The sequence below is a fragment of the Amphibalanus amphitrite genome, unplaced genomic scaffold, assembly GCF_019059575.1.
Source record: "Amphibalanus amphitrite isolate SeventyFive unplaced genomic scaffold, NRLGWU_Aamphi_draft 000124F_arrow, whole genome shotgun sequence".
Classification (NCBI taxonomy): Eukaryota; Metazoa; Arthropoda; class Thecostraca; order Balanomorpha; family Balanidae; genus Amphibalanus; species Amphibalanus amphitrite.
In genome coordinates, this window is record NW_024881619.1 from 845,841 (window position 1) to 872,371 (window position 26,531).

At 48.4% G+C, this 26,531-nt stretch overlaps 1 protein-coding gene across 1 annotated transcript; it reads left to right on the plus strand.

Annotated features, from left to right (window-relative positions):
* The first annotated feature begins 440 nt into the window (after nt 1–440).
* On the plus strand, nt 441–26,498 carry LOC122381645 (SEC14-like protein 2). The gene is made up of 11 exons (XM_043366058.1): nt 441–681; nt 7,446–7,521; nt 8,219–8,262; nt 19,429–19,549; nt 20,081–20,159; nt 20,375–20,505; nt 21,527–21,607; nt 22,408–22,601; nt 22,858–23,006; nt 23,364–23,512; nt 24,787–26,498. The coding sequence occupies exons 1-11, from the start codon at nt 628–630 to the stop codon at nt 24,858–24,860; spliced, it is 1,152 nt and encodes a 383-aa protein (XP_043221993.1). The 5' UTR covers nt 441–627; the 3' UTR covers nt 24,861–26,498.
* The last annotated feature ends 33 nt before the right edge of the window (nt 26,499–26,531 follow it).

The window sequence follows — 26,531 nt, forward strand, 5'->3', positions numbered from 1 at the left end:
TTAAGTTTCAACTCTGGCTGCGTGGCTCAGAAGTGGAGGAAGCAGAAGAACAGAAACGTCGGCGCTGTAGTTCTGTGAAATTCAGAATTTCGGGAAACTGGCCGGGAAATCGGCCTTCCAATCTTCATGGCGTTCTACCTACTCGATCAACCTAAGTCTGAGGCCTCAGACTCCTGTTCTGCATGGGAAGCCCGCCGTGCTGACTGACACGCTGACCAGTCCATTCAGTTTGCATCACTGCCGGTGTCATGGCACCCACATTCACGTGATTCACCCGACAGCTCAGCTCTTGTGTCTTATCAACATTGTCCCCTCCCTAATCGAAGGTGTGATACCTAAAAACTCCTCTTTCTCTTCCCTCTCACCCCACTTTCGATCCCTCTCTCCACCTCCCGTTAGTACGCGTGTCGGCCGGCGGCCCGGCGGCACAGTATCGCGTCGTCCGGCAGGGGGCAGCGGCGGCGGCCGTCGAAGGTAGCACGGCTGGGCGGGCGGCGGATCCCAGGCAGCCCAGTCCAAGCCCAGTCAGTGAGCGCGCGGCGGTGGTACAGTCGGGAGGCGGGCCGATCCACGCGCCGCGAGCAGTGATATCTGTGCCAGTGGGACGCGCCGCACGCAGACGCAGCCATGACGGACCGTATGAAGACGCTCTCAGCGCAGCAGCGGGCCAAGTTTGAGGAGGTGAGGTGGGGTGATCGCCGGGAACGGGACACGGGCACCAACTGTAGGGGAGGGGCAGTCGGTGACCAGTGTGACCCGCGGGAGGAGAAGTAGAAATGATTAAGTACCCATAGCTAAAAGTTTAAACCCATTTTTGTCACGCTAATAAGCGATATGTGCTTTGGATAGACGGGTACTCAGGGGACACTCGACATAATTTTCGTTCGTAACTACTCCTTTATAGAACGAGATGTCGTTAATCCGCGTGACCGAACAAGCGGACTGACCGACCGTGGTACCTACCTACTTCACGCCCTATTTATGCAGGTAATAATTAATAAATGCCATTTTAATTTCAATCATTCCTGCTCAATGAACTGAAACCAACTATACCTCTTGAAATCTTACACATTCTCTAATTTCAATCTCAACTATAACAGCTCAAATTACTGAAGGACTGACATCGACGTTGCTTTGCCTGTATTCACATTTAAAACCACCATCCCCCATTCCCTCCGCATCTTTTAAAAACTCGACCGTAGCCGATGCTGTCAGATTTGGATCCTATTTTACCGAAATGAAGGTGCGTGTTTACGACGCAGTCCCGTTCGCACATTTAACCGATTCTCCACGGATCGAGCACCGCGGCGCCGTGCAGCGTGCACCGTGTACCTACCTGCGGTGGCTGCGGAACAACACAGCGCCTGCAGGGCTCAGTACCTGACCGTGACCTTGCCCGGTGGACAGCAGCGTACGCGGCGGGTTACGCACGCACGCAAGCAATATTTACCGCAGTGGATCCCCTGTCAGTGCAGCTGGATTTCTACATAACCCAACGCGTGAAAACAATCTAGCGAGGCGAGGACGGCTTGTGGTCTCCGGCGGCCGAATAATAAACCGAAGTTGTCAGCAAGTACGGGCTACATTGGCCGGATCCTCGCTTATCGAGACTGCGGGCGTTCGATCGCTCCTTACGCCCACCTTTCTCGACTCCTATGGGTCATAAAAGCGATCCAAGGCAAGCTGTAAGCGACGAGCAAAAGGTCGTAAAATCATTTATAAAATAACGTGCGCATTTCAAAGGTGTCAAATGTCAGGTCATCATAAGCGATAGCCTATAAGAGATTATTTTCCCATCAGTTGACCGTAATTAGACAAATTTGCTCAGAACGTATGAACGGCACATCACGAACACCATGTAAATACCATTTGCTTTTTTACTATCTTTCGCTGACAGGTTCTCAAGGCACATGTTTGGCCTGGTCAAACATGTCATTTAGGTCACCATAGCCTGAAGATAATGAAAAATAGGCTTTTTATTGGAAACGTTTAATCGGATGCTTATTTTCTGCGGAGACAATTCCATTCTTGTCCCGTGGTTTCACTCTCGTATTCGGTCGAGCATGAGAAGTGAAATGCAGAGCATAACGTTATGTCGTTGAGTTACGTTTTAAGTAGGTATATTTCAACACCTGTCGTATCTGTCTTACAATCTATTTGGAACAATAAACAGACGTCCTATTTGACAATCTGGGCCTCATCACGATCGGCATTTTGTGAAGAAGTTCGCCCCGATTATGAGATACCTACCTTCCGAGTACCTACATACGATTACAGCTACACTACCGTGACACTGCCTGTCGGTATCTCGCTATCTTTATGCGTCTATGTAGGCAACGAGAGGCAGAGGCCTTGTCAGGTCGAGAGACGCTATCGATGCTATCAGTTCGATGGTTTTTTAGCTGGCGCCTCGCCTCTCGGTCCTCACATCAACACAACTACGTCGTGTAGCAACATATTGCTCTGGGAGGGGGGGGGGGGAAGGGCCAAGGCGCCTTATCAGGACCCAATTTGTAACATACGCTTGCAAGAGTGCGTTAAAAGAAATCAATACCCGTCCACCAGTTCCCGCTGCGGATACAAACCTTACACTGCAGGATCACGGGGATACACTGTATGAGATGTGTGTATAAACGTGTTTGTTGGGCCTCACAACGCTCCCACAGAGTAAAAACACCTAATTAGTGCCACCCTGAATACCGGCCGGCTCTTAGTCGTGGACTGGAACAGACCAGACGCCTTGGGTCAGGCCCATTACGTTCCCCGAGTCTCACGATTTAATTGAACAACTGTGCTGCGGTATTTCCGTCACCCGTCTGAATGCAGTGGGACCTTGGATTATGTCGCAACATGACACTTGAGTCAGAAACGATCGGTACTTAAGTATTTCTTCGGTCGAACAGTAAATATATTATTTACTTACGTACGTTTACATACGCTTTTCACGCATATTTTCCATGGCGCATTCATGCCCATTCACACATCACACCCCCGCTAGTCTGTCATTCAAGATCGCCACGATAGGTGCACGCAGCGTGGACATGGATGAAAGAACCTGGATAGGAAACTCCTATTCCTTCAACATTACGGGCAGCGTTCCGGGCGATCGACCTGCCACCTAGCGTTCGGTAAGTATCGGGACTGGAAACTCCCGCCGTTAAGCATTACGGCCTATGGGGGACGCGGGGCGGCATGTTTTGAAACGGGTATTAGACCGCAATGCGGATTTATTTTTAGGTTTAGAAGCTATTTACGGCAGACAAAATTGATCAGGCTATCGAATGAGACCAAAACTATTATTGTCCGTTCCGCACAAAAGTCGTACACGAGGGCCGAATACAGGCGACCTTGAAAAAGAGGGCCATTTCTAGTGTTTTTCTCTTACGCGGCGCCGGTGAACGCTTACGCGGCGCCAGTGAATGCGCGGCAGACGCGGCTCCCGCTGCCGGCGCGCGTGCCCTCGGGCACTTACCGAAGGGAACGCAATCAGCTGTTAGTTTCCAATCCAGTAGGCGGAACTATGGTCAAGCGTACCCATTTTCGGGAACGCATTTTCGTTCCCATGTTTGGGAACGATAAACCCAAATATGGGAACGCCATGTAGGCATTATTTAAAACAAGAAAAAGAACTGTTAAATGACGTCCAAAAAATATAAAACGATCGTGAACCGCCTGATAGTTGTCTCAATATTGTTGGGAAAGAGTTTGATATTGTAAGGCCCATCGTAGTTTCAAATCGTTCCCCTATTTCTAAAGCAGTCCATCATCCGGGCCGCGAGCCCAAATTTGGGAACGCTCTCGTACACTGGCGCTGCAAGCGTTCCTTATTATGGGAACGGCGTACCCAAAATTGGGAACGATTTCACCGACGCCTTTCAGGGGCTCTTTTCATTAACAAGCATCACGTCCAACGCCGCAAATTATTGTTAACGCAACAATCATCAGATGACCTTTCCGGCAAGACCGTTGCATGTTTCGCCCGGTCTTCTGCGCTTTTATTCCCGTCGATCTCGCAGCGGGCACGCCCCCTCTGCAGGATTACGTAATCCACAACGCTCAGCGATGTTCAACAAGGTCTTCCATACCTATATCCACCGTCCGCGCCGAGGGTGGAGACATGTCAAGCACCTGTCTGCTAATCACCGAGAGTTGACGAGCACAAGAAGTATCCAAAAATGGGAACGCTGAATATGTTACACCCTCAAAACACCTAGTCCCAATGAAAATCTAGTTTTTTCCTTTCTTAATGAGTGTAAGTGGCAAAAGGCCTGGTAGGATGGGCACGAGGAATGATCGAAATCAGCATAAAAATTATAAATAAGCCCAGGGGCGGCGCCACGGGTTTTCGATAGGGGGGGACGGGGACCGAAACTCGAAAATCCCAAAAGTAGATACTGATCGTGTATGCAAAAAAAAAAAACGAGGCACGTAACGCCGCGAAACTTGGCAAAGCCCAAAACACATCGAATGGTGCATCCTGTTTCCAAACTTATCCTAGGACACCTAAGATCGATTGCACCTTTTCCAGCATCCTTGCCTCTAAATCAAAATTTGCAGTCTTGCCAACTCAAAGCTGGTTTCCTACAAGCTGCGAATTGCTTAGGTATGAGTAGCAGTGCCAACTATTCTTACGTTTCGTACTTTCAAATTTTCGATCTTACGTCTGGTCAGCTTCAGGGCTTCACCATTATATAGTCATGGAGGAAAAGTGGGAATGTCTTCTGCTCTGACAAGTGCGCCAAAACTGCAATATAATTTCAGAATCATGACATCACCACCTGATCCATATGCAACGGGCAGGGTGCAGCTAATGGCTAGTTGTCAGTGCCCAGTGGTCATGTCATCGGTGGGCACTCAAAAGGTCATGCTAGGTCATGGAAGGTCACCAGCCGTTATTTACTTATTTGATCACACTTTCTGATGGATTTTACTTGCCAAGAGCTTCGCGGGAAAAACGAGCGCATGCACCGTTGAAAAAAAATGAGTGAAAGGGTCTCAGGTCCGGCGACCTCTGCAGGTGAAATGCCCCAGGGTAGGATTCCGGTCCTTGTTGATTAACTTCGTCAAAAATGGCAGTAGAGCTGTGATGTCGGCACCATTGTGTTCGTCATGATCGAGCTGGCACGACCTGTATCGTTCTCATATTCACTCTCCAATCGTAACAACTACCTATACAGCAGGGATTGGCAAATGGCGGGGTACACCCTTTGGGAGGTAATGAAGGTCTCTGGAAACCTCATCCCTCATCTCTTTAGCATTAGTGGCTCTCCTTATGGAACAGGTTTCTTGACTGGTCTGTTTCACCCCAGTATTCAAAGACCAGTCAAGGTAAAACCGAGCGCACCACAGTGAGCACAATTTGATAAGCTGGGTTATCTCAATTTTCATGTAGAACCTTTCACGTCTCACGTACCTAAAACCCTTTCGTGCACTCATGCAAAAGCAACTGCCATGTTTCAACAGCTGGTAATGGCATTTTCACAGCCGCTGACGTAAGAAGGGGAGGGGTGGGGGGCTCGATTAGACCCCCAGCCGTTCGGCCGGCGACCGAACTTAGTTTTGCAGAAAAAAAAAAACGAGTGCTATCGAACCCCTTGACGAGAGGGAGCCGATGCTATCCGATTATATGGTCTTGTGCTACTGCGTGCTTTTTTGGTCGTGCCTGTGATCTATCCGAACACTTCTCCCCACAAGTGCTGGGGTTAAATGGCATAGATTTCAAATGGTTCCTGTGGTAGAACTGCCATGCTTGAATTCGACTTATTAGGAATGGAAAATATCCATATAGTAACGGAAATCTATGGAATTTCAGTGAACTTGATTTTGTCGGCAATGGGGTCTGGCAGTGGGGTGGGGAGGTAATAACCCTGCCTGGCGCCCCAAAAGGGGGGGGGCACGATCCCCGAGGCCCTGCCGATTACCTTATAACTACAGGCATCACAGCTCCACACCTTTTGCAGATGGCCAGGACCCCCTGCGATACATCCCAACAGCAATCTTATTCAGAACCTGCCTTGATTAACCAACGATGCATTAAATGCGACGGATAACTCTACAATGCATTATTATCAACAACTGAACGGGCCTCGCCGATAGGGGGGTACTGTACCCCCCTAACTTTCGATAGCGGGGGACCTGTCCCCCCCGTCCCCCCCGGTGGCGCCGCCCATGAATAAGCCACACAGAGCGACCTATATCAGAGAAAATCCCCCCAAACGATCATGCTTAGAAACGCCGAAGACAAAAACCACGCTCATGACGCTGCTTATAAAACAACGCTAAACAGCTAGCATCCAAATAAAATATGTCTTTCAGGGCTGATAAAATACAGCTGAATGATTTTAAACCACTGAAACTGAGTTTACAACAGTAGTTCGGTAAAATCACTGACGTTCCACGCGGTCGATCGCCCCGACACCAAAAGTCAACAATATTACCTCGGGACTGTCCGCGTGTTCGCTTGCATATGTCAGCATCTGGTGTCGCTAGAATGAAACTTCATAACCAGGCGAAAATTATTATACTTGACCTCAAAATGTAAAAAATGCTTCATTTTCCTTAAAATTGCATGTTAAATGTCGTATAACCCATATTTCCACCATTCTGTCATTTTTAAAAAATCATTAAAAATATCATTCCACGGTCAATTTCCTTGTTCCACGGTCAGATTAAAGATAACTTTATGGAGATTTAGTAGATACTTAAATCAGCGTGCACTTTTTTGAGACGTGATGCACTTTTGAGTTTTAGTGGGCGAACGGCCGAAAAACTGCCTTCCGTTCTCATAAATGGGAACGCCCGTTCCCATATTTGGGAACTCCGTTCCCAAAAATGGGAACGTTCCTATATTTGGGTACTCATGACCATAGTTCCGCCTACTGAATCCAGGTTCTCCTTCATCCATGGCGTGGACGCTCCACCGAAGCACGCGGCGACAAAAACCCGTCTGGCCCGGTTTGCGGTTTGCGCGTGTTTCGCGAAATGTGGCACTTTCTCTGCGGGCCCGGTAACCTGGTGTCGCTGGGACGAGTGCGACCGCTCGCTCCGCACGTTGTCGGCGGGATCGGGGCGGCTGGCGGGCCGCGAACCCGGCACTCGTCGGGGCGTCCGTATAACGGTGCTGTGCGAGGTGTGACGTCAGCGTGATCAACGAGGTTATTGTCTCTTGATAGATGTCACTTTCAGCTTCAAAAGTACCTAACTGGATGCCGAACAAAAATGACGATAAATGTGCCGCCCTTAGGCCAAGACAAATAGTAGGTATATTTAATACCATAGACATACCATAGATCATAAGTAAAATAAATTCATATTATCTATGCTAATACAATTCTGATTTCGTGCCTATTTTTTCTAATTCTTATGCAAGATTGCTTATAGATGTCGATCTGTGTTTGTGATCTGTGCAATGTCTTTTCCTTACCTGTGCTTATTCGCCGTTTCAGTTCAAAAAGGCTGTATCAGACGTGAGCTGCTGCACACACTACAATCGGGACATCGACCTTCTCTCCTGGCTGATCGGTAAGTAAAACAGCCAGACAACGCCAGTCCTCTATACCGGCCTCTGGACGATACGAACATCGGGGAACATGTAATCGCGTTCATGGTTCAATCGGCCTGGACGTATGCCTGAGTATTGTCTGTCAATCTGGCGAACAAACGCAATTTATCGTTCTTTTCAGAGGCGGTGATGTTCCATAGCAAATCACATTTGAATTAAAATGTCGATGAACCAGCAATGAATTTAGGCTTTAAACGGTACCTGCTACCTTACGGATTGACGTTAGCATATTTTCTTCGTATGAGCTGTTAAATTTTTTTAGCTTAAGCCACAACAATTCAATGAAACATAATGCCTGTTTTTCATCGGTGCCTACAATATTTTGCGGAATATCAAAAATGCAGTAGGTTGACGTCTTCCAACGATAGCAATTGATCTGGAAGTTAAAACAGTAAGTAAATCAGATTCATTCATATCAAATACGACACAACGACGCGACCGACGGGCCGTCACGAAATCGCTTTATTCGCCACAACATACGGAGAGGTATTGCTACCTATCCTCAATCCTCATACACGCATTAATTATTCGAGCATGCTAATTATTCCTTACGTGGTGACCCAGAGTTGAAATTTGTTTAGTAAAACAGCATCAAATACCTTTTTTCTTAAAATGAGCTGTAGCCCTATCGCAGCTTGACAGCTCTGTCTGTTTCAGCGCGAAATTATGACGTGGATGTTGCAGCTGATATGATGCGAAAGGTAAGTTACCGCTTGTGAGTTTCGCGATCAAAGGGATCGTCTGTCCGTTTACCTGTCGTATGTGCATACATAAATAATAACTTCGCATAAATGAAGTGCACCATGCTATATTGATGGTTCGACTCGTACACGATCGCCGTCTATTACCAGCATCTATTCTGAAAGTGGCCAACATCTCAAGGGGCACAATTAAAGGCTAAAAACTTTGTTAGAATAAAAATATCAATATACTAAAATAGTTACTAAAATAGCTAAAAATGTTTTATTTCAGCTTAAACGTTACAGTATACCGAAACTGTCCCATTTTTTAAGCTTGACATTTCCCTCCCTACGATATCCATAATGCTTCCTCATAATCAGGCATCATAGGTACCTACCTATCTACATTCCATGTATGTACATTTCATATATCTTATACAATGCACATTGCACACTATCCCGAAAACTAAGTGCGCAAGTACGCTGTGGCCTGTGCGTTGCATGCACATATATTGTATAATTCACAGTACATATATCGTATATTGCGCGGTGGTATACGGTGATACAGTGCGTAATATCGGGGAAATTAGATACGGTTCATCTGCACCAGAGCGTAAACATATGTAGGGGCCGCAGGCGACGGTGTCTTGGTCCTCAGATAACAAAACAAGCCATGGATCCTGATAGCATGACCAGAAACGTCTGTAAGACCAAGAGATAAGGAATTAAACAATTACCAGCACTGAGCACAATCCAAAGACACTCGCATAGATAGGTAAAAACTCGAAGATGCAATTACGCAACGAGGCATCGACTAGTTTGGTAGATGTTTTATCGTGACCACTGGGCATATCGAGGTTCATTCTGTCGTGCTCAAGGTTGGTTTCAGCATTTACTCAATGGGCTTAATTCACAAACGAAACAACTGTTACGTATATCAGCGAGTGTCACACAAAATGCCGATTTTTTAATTTTATTACACCCGTCTCGAGAGAAATACCCACCCATCAAGCTGGATTTCGCAGCGATCAGTGTACGGAATGACGTAATCTGTGGCCATAACTTGATATGCAGCGGCTCGTCGGATGTCTTCCCAAGGATCTACAATGAGCCGAGTTCTAAAAAATCCTAGCGTTACGATAAACATTGCTTCTATTTTCTAACATGAATATCAATGGACACAACACTCCCAATCGGCGTGAGTGCAACATTCATCCCTTCTGCATCGTGCTTGGAGGCTCATGAGCTCCAGTCTGGCCCGTGGCCGTCAAGGCAATCTGGTGTTACGCAGCGGTGGCGGTCAGGCAGGTTTGGCCTGTGCACAGCGACGGATCTCAACGAGTAATTAAAGAGTCTGAGAGACAAGAATACCATGGCTGCAATAACCTGTCTGCGAGCCGGCTAAAGGATTCAGTGTCCAGTTGATGCGACGTATATGACCCGGTAACAAACAGGACCATGTTGCACACAATTCTCACATTGGCACATGACACATACCTATAGCGTGACATTGGGGCTTGTGACTTATCGTCTTCTCGATAAGAAAAGAAAACGTTCAAGAAGGTAACCAAATACGTACATTGTGACTAGGGCGATGGAGCCTTCGATGGATTCGAGACAATGACTATGGAATTCGAGGAGATGTCTATACCGTATTATTCCTATAATGCCGGTTCGAACACCCGAAAGCTTTGACTTCTGCAGAGACTGAGGTCTCTGAAGATATGTAGGCATACGATGTGTAAAGCTCTAAGCTCTAATTTAGTTTTTTTACCGTTTTCTGTAAGTTTCCTGATCCTCAATTAAAATGTTGCATCAGAAAATGAGCGCAGGTTGAATAAATATAGTACCTATGGACTATGGAAAGTTGTAAAAACAATTCAAGGGCACATTAAAATAACTCCCCGTTTAGGGCATTGCGCTATTACCTGTGCGATTTATCAGCTAAAAGCGCTAAACATTGTACTATTTTCGTGTCACATCGCATGATGTTGTTATGAGTCTGCGACATTAAATTTTTCCACATTAGCTATTTAATGCTTACCTTTTTAGATCTAAGGCACCTTAATAGGTCAACATTACCTTCTTTAGGTCCAAGTTGACCGTCCAAATGTCTTGCAACTCGAGACAGAGCCCACTGGGCCTCGCCATGCATTGGGGGTGGCGAGGAGGTACTATGAGCGACCAGCGATCGACCATGACGCTTCCTGGTACATATCGTGATCCAACAAGGAAAGTGCATGGCAGTTCCGTGAAAGGATGACATATAAGTGCACCTGTCCTACAGTACGAGTAGAGGTGCAGTTTTCAACCAATTACATAACCCACACATAGAGTTAAAATGCTCTTCTTTCTCCATCATTGTATTCAACGATACCGGTCAGTACGGATCAAACAGAGCCAACCGAGGGATGGTGACCATGGTTGGCACTGCAGTTATGGCGTCAGAGGTGACCCAATTAGGGCGCTGGCCGGACGCTGAAGGCATACCACGGGTCCTGGGGTCTGAGTTGACATCTGTTCGGCTACCAGACCTATACAGTGGCGGCCCAGCACACTGCAGGCATGCTGGTCTGGAAACCGTGTACTGTTTATCTCACGGGAATACATCCCGGTCCAGAAGGCGACTCTACGGGATGGTGGTATATCAACAATGAACGAGCAAAAACTAAACACGCCGCATGAGAAAACGTCATCATTGCTAATATAGATTCATACATCGGTTTAGTAGGACATCGGTTGTCAAGCGTTATATAGGGGAAGTTGGGGGAACGCCGAAGACTTTTTTCTGACGCCCGTAGCACGCAAGGTAGACAACATAAGCTTTTCTTGTTGGCGTCATTCGAGAGGCCAGTCTTTTGCCTTTCAAACAAACCAGGCGCATTTGATGAATTCGCATACCGTTAAGCGCACAAACTAAAAATATCAAAGAAGTGACTTTTTCGGCGTTGCCCCGGACTGCGGGGAAAGCCGAAAATGGGAGAAATAATCTACGGGGAATGCCGACATTGATATTTTGCCATTTTATCTCAAACTTTATCCAGAATTCATCAAAGCTGACACGCGTTTTAAGAGCTTGAGGACGCGGTGCACACTGGAAGTTATAATTATGTGATATAATAAGAAAATGCCAGGTAAATCATTCCTTATAGGTAACAGGCCGTTGTGTCGGTTGAAAGTGTAATTTGTGTGACTAAAAATACGCGTTGCTATTCTACAGCAGTAAAGTCCACGTAGCGTGCTTTTAACACGTGCGTAATCGCACGTTTTCGGCATTACCCCAGCCAGCCATACTTTCATTTGCAGGCCCATAACTTTTCAACGTGCTGTATAAATTTCAAATAGGCAGCACACTTATGCAAAGACATGCTTAAGATTACTTGACCGAATTGGCTAGACAAACGGTAGCATAATGAGCAAGAAATGCAGCTTCAAAGGCGCATGTAGTACAAGGGAAACGTACCTTGAAAACGCTCTTGGCGCCCTCACAGTCGAAGTATTCCGAATGACGACTCGTAACAAACATGCGATAATTGTAGTCACTTAAGCTTCAGAGCATCACTGACAGGTGGCATCCATGTGTTACGGTTTTCGAAATATCTCGAATTTCGGCTTTGCCCCAACTCCGGCATTGCCCCAACTTCCCCTAATTTTTATTTGTAAATATTAAAGCGGCACAGCGCAACATGTGGCGAAAGTAGTTATTCTCGATTGACGTCCAAAAGAAAGTGCTGCTAAGTGCTCGGTGTAATTGATTATTAAAATTAATCCTTCACATTGTGCAGTGTCACCATAGGGCAGGATTGTCGCGTTTCTCATGCTTTATGTTTCTATGGGTATTTGGAACTTGGAAGGTCGGTATATACCCTGGGTATAGGCTGCCTTGGCTCTCGATGGTATATACCTACGGCCTTCATGGTTTCTAGCCGCGGCTGGCGCATTAGTTACGTTGTCTCCGGTGGAGATCTCACCGCGTTTCGCTGGTCTGGTCACCTGGAGTGTGTCGTGTGAGAGATTCGCCCTCTGAATGCCGCCACGGACGACGTAACGGCTCAACGAGCTGAGCCGTATTGCATGAACGACGCGAGTTTCTATTTAGGACCGGTCCGGACCGTCCGACGTCCCACGTCTCTCGGTGCTCGGAGGCTGAGCAGCCGGTCAGGTGTGCAAGTGAATGAGTGAGTTAGTGAGTGAGTGAGTGGGTGAGAGAGTGAGAGAGTGAGTGAGGGAGAGTGGATTCGGGAGTGAGTGAGTAAGTGAGTTAGTTAGTGAGTGGGTGAGTCAGCCAATACTCAGCCAGGAGTGACTGAGAAACCGAAATGGAGTAAATGCGTAAGTGAGGGGTGAAACTACTAGTCTATCGATTGATTGAAATATCGAGGAAGACAATAACTTAGTGCAGTGAGTGAATCAATCAATCAATGAGCTGCTTGAGTTGGAGGTCCGCGTCCGGGTCGGTCGCTGCGCACTGTGCAGTGTGCACTGCAGCCGCGCATCAGGGCAGAATGACGTTGCAGTTTTTACTAATTATCCGCGGTAGTTGGAACTCATACATACGAGCGGGTTGGTTCAACGGATCGTAAATGGCAACCAACGGGGCATCGTCCCGCCATTAAGTCATGTTTGGAGATGCAAATTATTTCGGCGACATGGGCTCCGCTCCAGATACCATGCTCGTATAATGTCTTTAAAGAAGTGCACGCTTCATTAACATGCATTGTTTGAATGTTTGTCAAACAAACTAGATTTATCGTTTCAACCAAAAATATCGCTGCCCCCGCTGAGAATGTTTGCCGGTCGGTGAATATTGCGTCACGCTGCAATACCAGCTGTGGCTGACGGTCTCCCATGACCGTGCAGAATTCGGTGGCCATGCGGCGTCCGTTTCACCAGCCGCGGCTCTGATCCGCACCCACTGCCGTCTGTGAGCTCAGTCGGCAGCCGACTTTGTGACAGCCGCGCCTATCGCTGCGCCAGAGCCGACCCGACCGGCGCACACCCCGCAGATATCCGGGAGCGGTCCACGTGCACCCACGGTACATAGAATACTAGGTAACACCGGTTTGTCCGCTCAACACAGGGTCAATGGTGACCACTTTCTTCAGCTGACGTCTGTGACCTTGAGCTGACCTAGGACGATAAACAGCTGACAATTTAAGCTATTTGGAACTCACTTGACAGCTGAAGAGCGTGATTTAAATTATAAATATTTGTCAGACACTGACAAAAGATATTATTCACCAGTCATTTTTTAAGCACATTCTGTCATAAATTAGCTGACTCCCTCTGGTCTTCCACACGGCAGAAAATGCAAGTGCAAATTCTGTCATCTTCAAGTGAACCAAACGCCTATGATACACATGATCGTTTCTCTCAGAGCACAACGAAAACTGCGAGAAAACAAGAGAGAGTCGGACTCTACAAATGGATGAATTTGGAAGAAAAATAGCTGTATTTTTTCCTGTGGAAATGTTGACTTTGAAAACATTGGCCATCAACTTTAAAATTGCCCCCAAATATGAAAATGTGTGAATTGACAAAACAGGCAATCTTGCTGTTTTTGCCCAAGTTTGTTCATGATTTAGAGAGATTCGATGCGAAAATGCACTGATAAATACTTTTGAAAGCGAGGTCTCGATCCGTGTATTAATTTTGATTTTTAATTTAACGCAAGTCCCACTTTTTCTTCCAAGAAAATATTTTTGTCAATTTTTCACTAATTCTTTTATGCGTCATTGCTTTAAAAATAAAGTGAGTCGGACCGTAATTCTTTCAAAATGACTGATCGTGCTCAATATCTATCGGAATATATCAACAGATCCGTCAGACTCATTGGCTAAATATGTTTAAATTGCATTTTTCTTACTTTCTGCAGATTTTGCTGCAAAATTTTACTGTAGTTTTAGCTGCGTTTCCTGCAGATTGTGTTCACAGACCAATGGGAGACAAGTATTTCTTCATCAACAGGTTTATTCGCCACCAATTGGTCTAGCGGGTGTTTTTCGTGTGCGCAGCTTATGTCACAACTGCGTAAGAACACGTTCACTATAAATCATTATGGATATTTCTTTTCAGAATATCAAATTAATATCAATATCAAAGGTCAATGTGTTTCGTTAGATTTGTGGCGGCGGGATTATCGTCATTAACTAATTACTTGATATCAGATTTTAATGGGGAGTGGTGTAATTCCCGCACGACTGTTGACTTTCATTGTAATTGCTTGAGCTGGTTCCTGGGCCGCCTCAGATAGCAGGATGATGTGTCAAGTATCAGCTTGACAGGAAGGTGGGTAGGTACCCAGACACTGAAATTTCTGTGTAATTTGCGCCAAAAATTAGGTACCTATTTGTGCAAAAATTAAGCCCTTTTTATCAGGGATGCGGAGCCGTGGAAATTTCAAACGGCTCCGGCTCCGGCTCCGGCTCCGGAGAAAAAAATCGGCTCCGGCTCCGGCTCCGGGTGAAATGTTATGGCGGCTCCGGCTCCGGCTCCGGCTCCGAGTAAAATGGTCCGGCCCCGGCGGCTCCGGCTCCGACTCAGTACATCCCCTATGCAATCAATTAAATACGGGTGGAAGAAAAATTGGATTGGTTATACGCGTTACCTACTCTTGCCATGACCGGCTCACCGCGTCCCCGCGCAAACGCACCTCGGAGAGAACTGGCAGAACAAAGGACTAGGAAGCGATGGCATTGGAAACGCAGTCGCCGCGAATCGGAGTTCACTGAACCATCGTAAGCTGACACCCATCTCGGCTGCATTGGGGGGTGGGAAGAGACGGTGCTGGGAGTCGCAGTCCACTGCACTGGCTTCAAAACAATGGCCGTCACCTGATGACCGGTCCTCATGTTCTGGGGATGCAGTAGACGTGAGGGGGGGGGGAGGAGCAGACAGGAAGTTGATTGCGTACTGTGGGAAACTGGGGATATTCGGCTTTTTCATTCACTTGATGGCCCATGACGTACTATTGGTCTCAAGATAAGGGCCCAGGCGACCTGTAGTTTTGATGCGAATACCCTTACCCTCGCCACAACTCGGGCCGAGTGCACCCCTCCTCCCAGCCAGCGCCACCCCCACTCGCATTGTGGCGAGGGTGAGGGTATTCACCGCATCAAAACTACAGGTCGCCTGGGCACTTATATTGAGACCAATAGTACGATATGTTTTACTGCCTTGTACTGTCAAACCGAACTAGGTCAATTATTTTTTTCCTCTTCAAAAAATAAAAAGGAGCCGGAGTCGCCCCCTTTTTTGGCGGCTCCGGCTCCGGCTCCGGCTCCGGGCTATATTGTTTCACGGCTCCGGCTCCGGCTCCGGCTCCGGGCAAAATATGCCGGCTCCGGCGGCTCCGGCTCCGACTCCGGCTCCGGCTCCGCATCCCTGCTTTTTATATAAAGCACATGTGCACATCTATCGATCAAGGCTATATCAAGGCTATGGCGTCCGCCGCCATGCGCCGAATTAGGCGCATGCGAAGATACCTACGCCGGACATGCGCTGAAATTTTCGGCGCAATCCCGCCACTATGCCGGACATATTAGGCATAACGTGTATTATTTCCAGTCTGGTACAAAACAAAAATCAAACCTTACCTAACCCCATGTTGCATTTTCATATGAACTGTAGATCAGATATTTTTTTGAACAAATACCCGTCTTTCATCCTTTCAGCATACCTACAACCTACTAAACAGCCTTGGTTTCAACCTAGCATTCATTCTTTATCTGCACATACATATATGTGGTATGTTTTGTTCAGTAGGTTATATGTAGTAGGTCAGCCGTCAGGTGCCTATATGCTATCATTTGTCATGCTTTGATTTCAGATGGTGTCTTGTGGGCTTTATAGTGGGCTTTGTGGCCCTCGTGCAAGGGTTAAGTGTTGATGCACATAATGCAATGTGTTTTTTTTTCCATGGGCGCAGGAACCTCACGTAAAGTTTGGGGGGGCAGAAAACTTTAATGTCACTTTGTGGGAACCCTAATACCCCTATGAACAAATTCTTTGCAGTTTCGTGCTCATCTCACCTTGCCGAACCATTTCTTGCTCTTAGTTTTGAATTTAAATGAAAAATAAATATTTTACTTTAAAAATTAGCATAGCTGAAAAGTGGGGGCATGCCCCCCTCCGCTCCTACGCCTATGGTTTTTCTTAATGGTACAAATCATCCACATTCATATGTGAAGGGTAGGTAGCTACCTACAGAACCAAATCAATGCCTCAATTGCTCATTGTTTTCTTACAATAAGTCCCTCCTCTGCCAATCGCACTAAAGTATCTACTGTCACAATGCAGTGTGCATCATGATTTCTCAACTCTATGCTTACAATATATTTCCATTTGTCAATCACATATTGTTTTTTTTTTTACAGGCTTTCCGGTTATGACTGAGGCCGGCATCTCACCTGTCCTGGCTACGCCAAATCACTGCGGATGCCGGATGCCGAGGACCGGAGAGCCAACCGCTTTGAGGCGTGAGCTCTGTGGCGTGGCTCGAGTGACGGCTACGGCGCCGTCGACCTGGTTGAATAGCTGGGGCCTGGACGAGGGTGCCCTTAGTACGGTGGCCAATCGGTTACGTCCGAGGCCCGAGGGGCGCTCGAACACGCTGCCGTCGCGTGGCTGCCGGCGGCCGCTCCCTCGCACGTGAATCTTCTGGAGCGAGGACTGCGAGAGGCGGCCGCATCATCACCTGTGTCCGCGCTCAACACCGTGCCACGCACTAATGGCGGAAGCCCGACTTTCTCCGATGGAGGAGAGAAGCTGGACGCTGGCTGCCAGGCTGCTGGGGAGGGCGCTGGCTCTGCCATAAGGGGACCCCCTGCGCGCGACCGCCAAGGCCTCGGCACCGGCGCGCCTGTCTTCGGTACGAGGCTGGAGATTGCGAGGCCGCCAGGCCTGGGCGAGAGCGAGAATCCCACCGTGTCAACAGACGGCTGGCGTCACCTTCCGGTTGGACGTGTGCCCGATCCGGGCTGGGGCCACGGCGGCGGAAAGGGAAATCGTGGCTACGCTGCACCTCGCGTTCCTGCCCCTGTGTGCTGTCCGGCTTTGGACGGACGGATCTGCGGAGGGCGGAGTCTTCAGGTGCTGGGCGGGAGCCGTGCTGGTCTGGCTGTATTTGTATTTGTATTTGTATTTACATTTAAGAGCGATCCGCATACAAAGTGCGTGGCGATTACTGCTCAGAATCCGTATCCGCGGCTGCTAATCTAATCGTTCAAAACATTTGCACATTCACTCACGTCAAAACAAGGACAAGGCTGGACGAAGAGGCCGAGGAACTGCGGGCCCCGGCCGGAGAGCTGTGCTTTAGCTACCGCGCGGAGATGGTGGCGCTGGTGACCGGTCCGGAGACCCTACTCGGAAGAGACAGAGACCAGGACCTGCGTTCCGTACCTATCTGCTAACTGTGCGGTGGTGCTGGTGTAGTGCAGCATTTTTGGATGGATAGCTACATTTCACGATTAAAGGGACCCTCCCACCTTCAAAAAAGTTAATGAATTGGCACGAAAGTGATGTCGCTCGGTTCAGAAAGAGCGAAAACGAATATCTACCAAATTTCATCGAAAAATATTCACCGGTTTTCAAGATATTAGACTTTTACTTTTGTTTACTTTTTGGGATCTCCGCTGTTCCTAGCGACTTTATTTGAAAGTGCGGCATTTGTTGCGCGCAAAGCAGCTTATACCACCGCGTGCTACCAAACGTTTTAGTAAAAGATTTAAAAATCGTTAGATCTCCGCTGACGTCACAAATTCTAAGGGGGCATACCAATGCACTAGCCCCTTAGAATCCGAAAACTGCAAGTTTGAAATTCCATATCTCCGAATTAAAGCATTTGTCGATGTTGTGAGTGCCCAAACCGGTATTTGCAGGCCATGGCCACCAATTTGGCTATCTCAACTCAAAACTAATGTTAAGGTGGGAGTGTCCCTTTAAATAGCTGTTACGTTTCAGTGCAGGTGGCGTGACGAACAATGTGGTAGTTATCTGTTGGCCACTTCTGCGGCCGCTGCTATTTCCTACTCGAAGGCGGGCGCGCTGTTTGGCTGGGCCGCCAGGATGTTCCCATTATGTGTCGACGACAAAGCGAGTATATTCGTGTTCTTTTAATGCACAGAGGTCTGTTGTATATTTGAAGTTTTATCTTAAGTTGACGATTGCGAAGGGCAGATTCATCTTCTCTCTTTCATTTGTGTTGCCACTTTATCGTTCATGTTTGTTATAAGTGTCCATGCGGCTTGGTTGTCATCTTTATTCCTGATGTATTTTATTTTACGAACATGCTGGTGATCAATGCAATACACTTTTGGTTAATAATACTGCTTTAGCTCTGATCCTTTGTGGTATGTCTTGACTGTACTACTGCGATAGCGATTTTTCCTCACCAAAATATGCAGGCAACCAATGTAAATGCTGCCAAAAGTTTGTCATTACGTGATGTATCTAAGAAACATCGAGTTCCTGAGCGTGGTCGTGTACTACGTAACCGGAAACTCAATAGGACGCAGAATTCTGTGAAGCAAAACTACAGGAGTGAGGCTGGCCACGCCTAAATCAAGTGAGATATGTCTAGCCTTTCTTCAGCCGCCAAGGCTTCGATAGACTATCCCCGGGTTCGGTGTCTCTCGAACTACGAAGATTCAACGTCGTCCGGCCAATCCTGGTTAAGGTCAGCGGGGATTTAGCTGTGGTTATGGAACAGGATTGGCCGTCCGAGAGACTCCGAACCTGGGGTATGTTGCAGCACAGGACAGCTATGTCGACAGAATGTCGTCGCAAGCTGCACCACTAGACGAGAACAAATAAAACCGTCCCGTCCTAGGCTGACTAGGCTTAGCTAGGTGGCAGCACAGTCGCGCCGGCAGGGGGCAGTGCCACAACCAGCCGACTGATATTTTCGTGTGACGTCAGAACCGGTGCCTCCCTGCGTGCACCGAGACAAGGTCAAACAGTGGCTGGATGGACCCGAGGCCTGCGCCTGCGCCCGCGGGGGACTGGTGTGGTGGCCAGCGCTGCTGCCAGCTATTCCAAACCACAACTGACACGGCCAGTGTTTGTGTGAATGTTTCTGACATCTCACATCACCGAATACATGATGTGGCACGCACCGCACACCCGCCCACCTCATCCCTAATGACCCCCTGACTCCACCGTGACGTGTGTGCCGTCCGTTCACAGTCGATGGCCTGGCGCGAGCGGCACCGGGTCAACCAGCTGCTAGAAGAGTGGCAGCCGCCGGCCGTGCTCAAGGACTTCTTCCCCCGTGGCTACCACGGCATGACAAAAACAGGAATGCCCCGTGAGTGACTGTCGGTTAGTGACTTTCAGTCGCTGACTGCCCGGTCTCAGTCAGTGACTTTCAGTCGGCTACAGTCTGGTCTCAGTCAGTGACTGTTGACGGTCACGCCCCTCTTATGGGGGAGGTAGGGATAGGAGACTGGCTAGATCTGGGCCGATGACGAAATGGCACGAACTGAATATCTAACGGGTCGGGATGATCTTATGTAACACTTATCAAATGTAGGATATCGAATGAATTGGTGTCTATAACATTGCTGGATGGTTTTATATGTCAGCTCTCAAACTTCCTTCGGGACGAGGAAATAGGACAACTTGAAATATTGGCAACATAATGATAATGCCTCACATAACGCCCCTGACTGTCGGACATACTGTAGAACGTGCAACTGAAAGGCACCATATATTTCGAGTTTCGACCGGCGGCGAATCACATCGTATCGCGTTTTAGTGGAAGGAGTGGAGCCCGTTTAAGGCCCGGTCGGGTCAGTGCACTTATCTCGTTTTGATTTAATCATCCTCGCATTTACAGTATTTATCGGCTGCCTGGGACGGATGGACATACGAGGCATGGTACGGTCCTGCAAGAAGACGGACTTCGTCAAATTCGCGTGAGTAATTTTTAGGCGATTAGCGAGAATATTAGCAAGATACTTTTTAATTGATTGGTCCACATTTTTGACTGATATCTCTTCAATCTTTGGTAAAAAAGTCTGACATAAAAAACGTTTTTAAGTGGGCTTTACCTATTTCGCCACGAGAACACGAGCGCCATGGCTCTTTTGACTTGACCTGAGCTGACCTGGGCTATGTGACGTTACATCAGGCTGTGGTGTTTTGAGACGGGCGGCCACCAGCTGCTGGAGATATCGCAGAAGACGGGCGTGCCAGTCAACCAGTTCCTCATCATATTCGACCTGGAGTGTCTGAGCATGGCCCAGATCGCGTACAAAGAAGGTGGGCTCTGACTGTCGACCTGGCCCGACGCTCGATGGCGTCTCTATGTCTGTCGGTCTGCTTTTCTTTTCTATGTTGTGTCTACCTCATCCTTCGTCTCTGCCTGTCTACCTGACTCTCTCTCTCTCTCTCTCTCTCTCTCTCTCTCTCTCTCTCTCTCTCTCTCTCTCTCTCTCTCTCTCTCTCTCTCTCTCTCTCTCTCTCTCTGTCTCTGTCTCTGTCTCTGTCTCTGTCTCTGTCTCTGTCTCTGTCTCTGTCTCTGTCTCTGTCTCTGTCTCTGTCTCTGTCTCTGTCTCTGTCTCTGTCTCTGTCTCTGTCTCTGTCTCTGTCTCTGTCTCTGTCTCTGTCTCTGTCTCTGTCTCTGTCTCTGTCTCTGTCTCTCTCTCTCTCTCTCTCTCTCTCTCTCTCTCTCTCTCTCTCTCTCTCTCTCTCTCTCTCTCTCTCTCTCTCTCTCTCTCTCTCTCTCTCTCTCTGTCTCTCTCTCTCTCTCTCTCTCTCTCTCTCTCTCTCTCTCTCTCTCTCTCTCTCTCTCTCTCTCTCTCTCTCTCTCTCTCTCTCTCTCTCTCTCTCTCTCTCTCTCTCTCTCTCTCTCTCTCTCTCTCTCTCTCTCTCTCTCTCTCTCTCTCTCTCTCTCTCTCTCTCTCTCTCTCTCTCTCTCTCTCTCTCTCTCTCTCTCTCTCTCTCTCTCTCTCTCTCTCTCTCTCTCTCTCTCCTTTTTTCGTCGACCATGTCCTTCTTGCTTTATCTTCAGTTTCTGTGTAGCTCTCTTGATGGTCTGTTTAGTGCTTATCATTATTTGGATCCGATCCCAGATAAAGTCACCCTTGTTTCTTTTTGCATGACCATGTTCATGTCTATCGCAGCGCAGTGCTTGTTCACGACTAAGGAGGTCCTATCAGACAGTGCATTACTATAACGTTACCTTTAATCGCACATAACCGAACGTCGCGCCTCTGCCCTCGACACTCACACTCGCACACTGTGTCTGGCGGCGTTGTGACACTGTGCCCCGCTCCGGCAGGCTTTGAGCTGTTCCTGGACATGACGAGACTGATGGAAGCCAACTACCCCGAAGGACTGGGAGTGTGCTACGTGATAAATGGTACGATCCGGCCAATACGTCCACTTACTCAATAAAGTGATGTTGAAAGGGACATGTGCCGAGCGCCGCTATACCAGTTTTGGCTTCGATGCACATTTCATATCCCTCGCTGCTATTTTGTCCCCATTTGTCCGGCTTCGGGTAGAAATATTTGGCATGCGATTATCTTAGAATTGCATTTATTTGTCCTGGCTGGTTGGTTTAATGTTAAAGATCATTTGCTAGGAATATATTTAACGTATTCAACAAAGTTATTAGGTCCTCTAAACCCGAGTTTGATACAATTGACCTTTCAACAAAAGGGTCGTCCCAACCGTCACCCAACCCACATGTTTCCAAACAATAGTCCGAACGACGTTTGGGCTAGGCTCTGAACCGAGGCCACTCTGCGGCGTTTTTCGAGCAGAACCGTCTGGTGTTTACATTTTGCCCAAACAGTTCAGGTTTTATTCTCGCAAACACTGACAGCAGCATTTTACGACTGCTAGTTACCAGGGTGGATAAAATCAACGATTACATGTACTTACATTGTACAGCACTCTGTGGGTATAAATTATCGATGAAATTGCAAGAAATTTTGCCCTGTCACGTTTTATTTCACGCTTTTTGCGAGTCCGATTATCACTACGCACTTCTTGTCCGGGGCGGTAACCTCCCTAACTAAACTTTCCGTGTGATCTGTCGACCTATCGCTCTGCGACTCGTTTGTTTACTTTGGGGCGCGCTGACTGCAGTGGTCGTTTTGCGCCCGATAGCGTTACATTAGGTGCCACCTGACCGGCGCCCCGTGCCTCCGACAGCGCCGCCCGTCTTCACGGTCGCCTGGTCCATGGTGCGGCCTCTGCTGCGAGGTACCACGCAGAGCAAGATCCAGATATTCGGTCACACCGGCTGGCAGGAGCGGCTGCGCGACCTGATCGCCCCCGACCAGCTGCCCAAACACTGGGGCGGGGCCCTGGTGGGCGCAGACGGAAACCCCTACTTCTCGCCAAAGGTACGGGAAGAACGCCGCTGAGAATATGATTGTATATGGCAATCCAATCGAGGTGTGAAATGCAAGGGCCCGTCATTGTTTTCTTTAGAGGCGGGCAATGACATACCTTCCTGACACTGTGAAACGTGACAGCTTTACGTGCAAGCATCCGAAGTAACAAACCGGTAATTAATGTCAATTCTTTATCCGTTCTTCTGGGATTTTTCATTCCTGAACATTCCATAACGCTCGGTGCTCACTCGCTCTCTCCCGTCAGATCTGTATCGGCGGAGAGGTGCCATCCACCTACTTCCAGGACCCACACGAGGTGGAGAAGCTCGTGCTGCACGGCCGGCGACTGCAGGTGCGCCGAGCCGGCAAATACGAGCACCGCATCGACGTCCACCGGCCAGCCACCCAGATCACGTGAGCGCACAGGCACCCATCTGGCATCCTGGGCATAGTGAGAGCGATAGGGCCAAGCGCACAGCATTCTGGGGATAGGAAAGGCATTGAGCTGAGGACAAACAATGAGCATCTGGTAACGACCCTAGCTTGGTTCATCGGCTTCTGCCTCAAGGGCGCCTGAAACGTCTGTGAATTTTGTCCAATTTTCGAACAAAGGTGACGTGAGTGGCTGTGCCTGGAGTCGATTAGTCGATATGTAAGGAAAAGGTTTCACATCAAACAGTACCTACGCATCACTAGAATCTCAATCAACTTGAACTGCATGGAATCGTAGATAATAAATCAATTCCACTGTGGACATTGATGTGTTTTCAGATGGCGTTTCTGCACCAAGGGGTACGACATCATGTTCGGCGTGTTCAAGGAGCACAACTCGGGCCGCCACGAGGTGGTGGTTAAGGAGCGCGTCTACAGCCACCTGGTGGTCGAGGCCGGAAAACACGTCTGCCACGAGCCCGGAGTCTGTGAGTAGAGGGCAGCACCAGGCCGACTAGATGAAGGCTCTAAAACAAAACCCAACATCCCGGGTTTATATCTAAGCTCTGTTCGGTCACCAGTTACAAGTGCAGGATTGCAATACCGTACCGAGTACGCACTCTTATACCGGGTGATCATTTTTGAATGATACAAAAAGAAAGTCGCCACGTGCAAAGATAGGACGAGATATTTTGATTTCACGTGCTGGTTTACATGAGGGACATTTGGACATTTCGTTTTTTATCAACATTGTCCAAGTCCGTCCTAAGGTACGGTAAATATCATCCGTTTATAGCATACCTTTTTGGACATCTTAGTGTAACGATGCAATATCTCAGCTGGATGGCTTTGCAACACAACAAATTTTAGTTCATGGCGCATGTGCAAAGGCAATAGCACGGTTATACGGGCTTCCTGGAACCTGCAAAGGATCTTGGAGTGCACGGAGACACTAAGAATAACAAAAATTCCGAAGTGGACATTGTTGATGGAAGTGCGTTCGAGTGCACTGCTTTGGCGGACCCGGGGACGGTACGGCCTTCTAGAGAATGCTGTAACCTGTCGTTTGGCCGGCTTTGTATGACTAATTCACGCGTCTCCGACACTCTTTTCAACAAGAGTGTGCTTCTCCACGCACATCCGCGCCTGTCATTGAGTTCCCTTGCCCCAAAGCTGGTAAGCCTGCAGCTTGCGAATAAGCGAGCACGACCGCCCGTCTTACAGCCCGGACTTCTCGTGACTGTACTTGAGTGTCTGGCCTCACCTAATGACAGGTGTAGTCAGATGTGAGCCGAAGACACTTGCACATCTAATAGTGGTAGAAGGAGACTTTACCCGGAGCATGGGACGGCGATAATCAGCAGAAAATGGTCAGACAAACCCGGCATCGAGCGGAGCTCAGCTGGTCCGCGGTCGGCGAGGGGTGCATACTTTGGGCACCTCCTCTAAGCTGGCTATTGACATTAATGACTGACTGTGTGTTCCAGATAAAATGTCCCACCGTACGTGTTCGATGGGTGTGTTTGGTTTAACTATCCAGCTTAACACATGGCTGATATTAACAAATGTTTTTGTATCATTCAAAAATGATCACCCGGTATTTTATGTGCCAGCTGTTATATTCTAGTTCCGATTAAATAGTGATGTGTCAACTGTATATTCTAGTTTTGATCAAATGACTATGTGCCATTTAATCAGAACTCTTCGAAATGCCAATCCATGCGCAACTCTTCTCGAAGTGGCATTCCTCTCTTCTTTTCAGACATCCTCGAGTTCGACAACAGCTACAGCTACTTCCACAGCAAGGACGTGCACCTGGACGTGGTGGTGGTGTGAGCCGGGTGACCTGGTCTGCAGGCCCCGTTCTCCGGCCTCTGTCGGGCACAGAGGAGCGCCCGTGCCGCCACACTGGGAGAGACACTGCAGTGTGCAGTCGGCTCGCATCTGTTTACTGGACTAAGGTCCGGGTTCAATGCACGGTCGGTCAGTGTTCGTACTCTGTCCTATGGACCGGACGGGACGCTAGGAAAGCTGGCCATCGGGTCAGGTCAGGCAGTGTCGGGGTGCCGCATACGGCTCTGCAGGGCGGCGGAAGGACGGGCGCGGGTGCTCGTTACGCCTGTGGGAATGGCCGGGATATACGGTTACCATAATTTGCCTTTTACGTGGATAGGCAACCAGTCAGTGGCAATAGTCATAACTAGGGTGACCCACGGGCTCTGCAACACGAGGAAGGGTTTTTTCGACCTGTCTGTGTTGAGTTGGTCCTGTGTCGATTGGGTTAGTATCCATTTCGTTGGATTCCTTTTTGATGGCCAAACATTTTGGTACGGAAAAAAGGTTCCATCGCATCGAGGTGCCTGTGTCGGGTTAACATGCGTTCTACGTTCTACTTTGGAAGGATTCGAGAACTGATTGCAAGCTTATTTAAAGTAATCGATGAATTTCGCTAAAAATTAACTTATGGTTTGGAACATTAATGTTTCTAAGAATACTGTTGTCCATCATGCAAAATTGTTGAGGAATATTGGATGGCTTTCCAATGGCCTATGGTGATAGCGGCAGCGCATTTAGACCCAGAATCCGCTCGTCGTGGTCGGTCCGTCTAGCCCCCTTGCCACCGTTCCCTTCCCGCGTGGTCCCCGGCCTTCAAAGCGGACACCCCTGGCAATCCATCAGTTGAATGGGTTCCGGCTGTGTGCGCCTCGTCTGCCCAGAGTGCGGGCGGGCTCTGCCGCCGTCCCTCGGGCAGATCGGATGACACCGAGGGACAGGGGAGGGGCAGGCCATGGTCTTCATCCCGCTCGAGGGATGCGAACGGCACCGGCCAGCCGGCGGGTAGGGGGAACGCTTCGGGGAGTGTGCTGCACGCTGCATAATGTATATCCGTTGTGTGTTAGGATTCATCGGCTCAGGAGCTTGCAGTCAGCCGTCACGATCGGCGCGAGCGGCTCGGTTGCTGCTCTCCCTGTCGGCAGAGTCGGTAGAGTGCCCGGTGTCGATGATATCGATATCGATGCTGTCCGACGCCTCCCGGTACATACAGTGTGTCAGGGGTCGGCCATTGCTCTGCCTGGGACCGCGCTCCGGTGCCACCGGAGTTAATGTAACGTCTATGACGTCTACCGGTCCATAGGTGCCTATATGTAGGTGTAATGGGGGGGCAGTTGATGGCCGTTTCGATACATTCGTGATGGATTCATTCTTTGTTATATTATGATGCACATGACATATATTTAGTCGTTAACGGCTATACGTTGTAGAAGTTATGGCAGCACTACACGAGTTACATATTCATGTGTTAGATAAATGAAGCATGCTGGATGATATCCGAGTGTGTAACCAATCCAGTTCTTTTCTGGGTGCCGCTGTGGGGGCCAAATGCAATCGGGCCGGGGTGTGCTTTGTACGCATAAAAAGAACTATGTATCGTTATTGATATTATTATGATTCAATAAATTCAACAGGACCGAATTTGCTGATTCAGCCATCGTTAAGTATTATAAC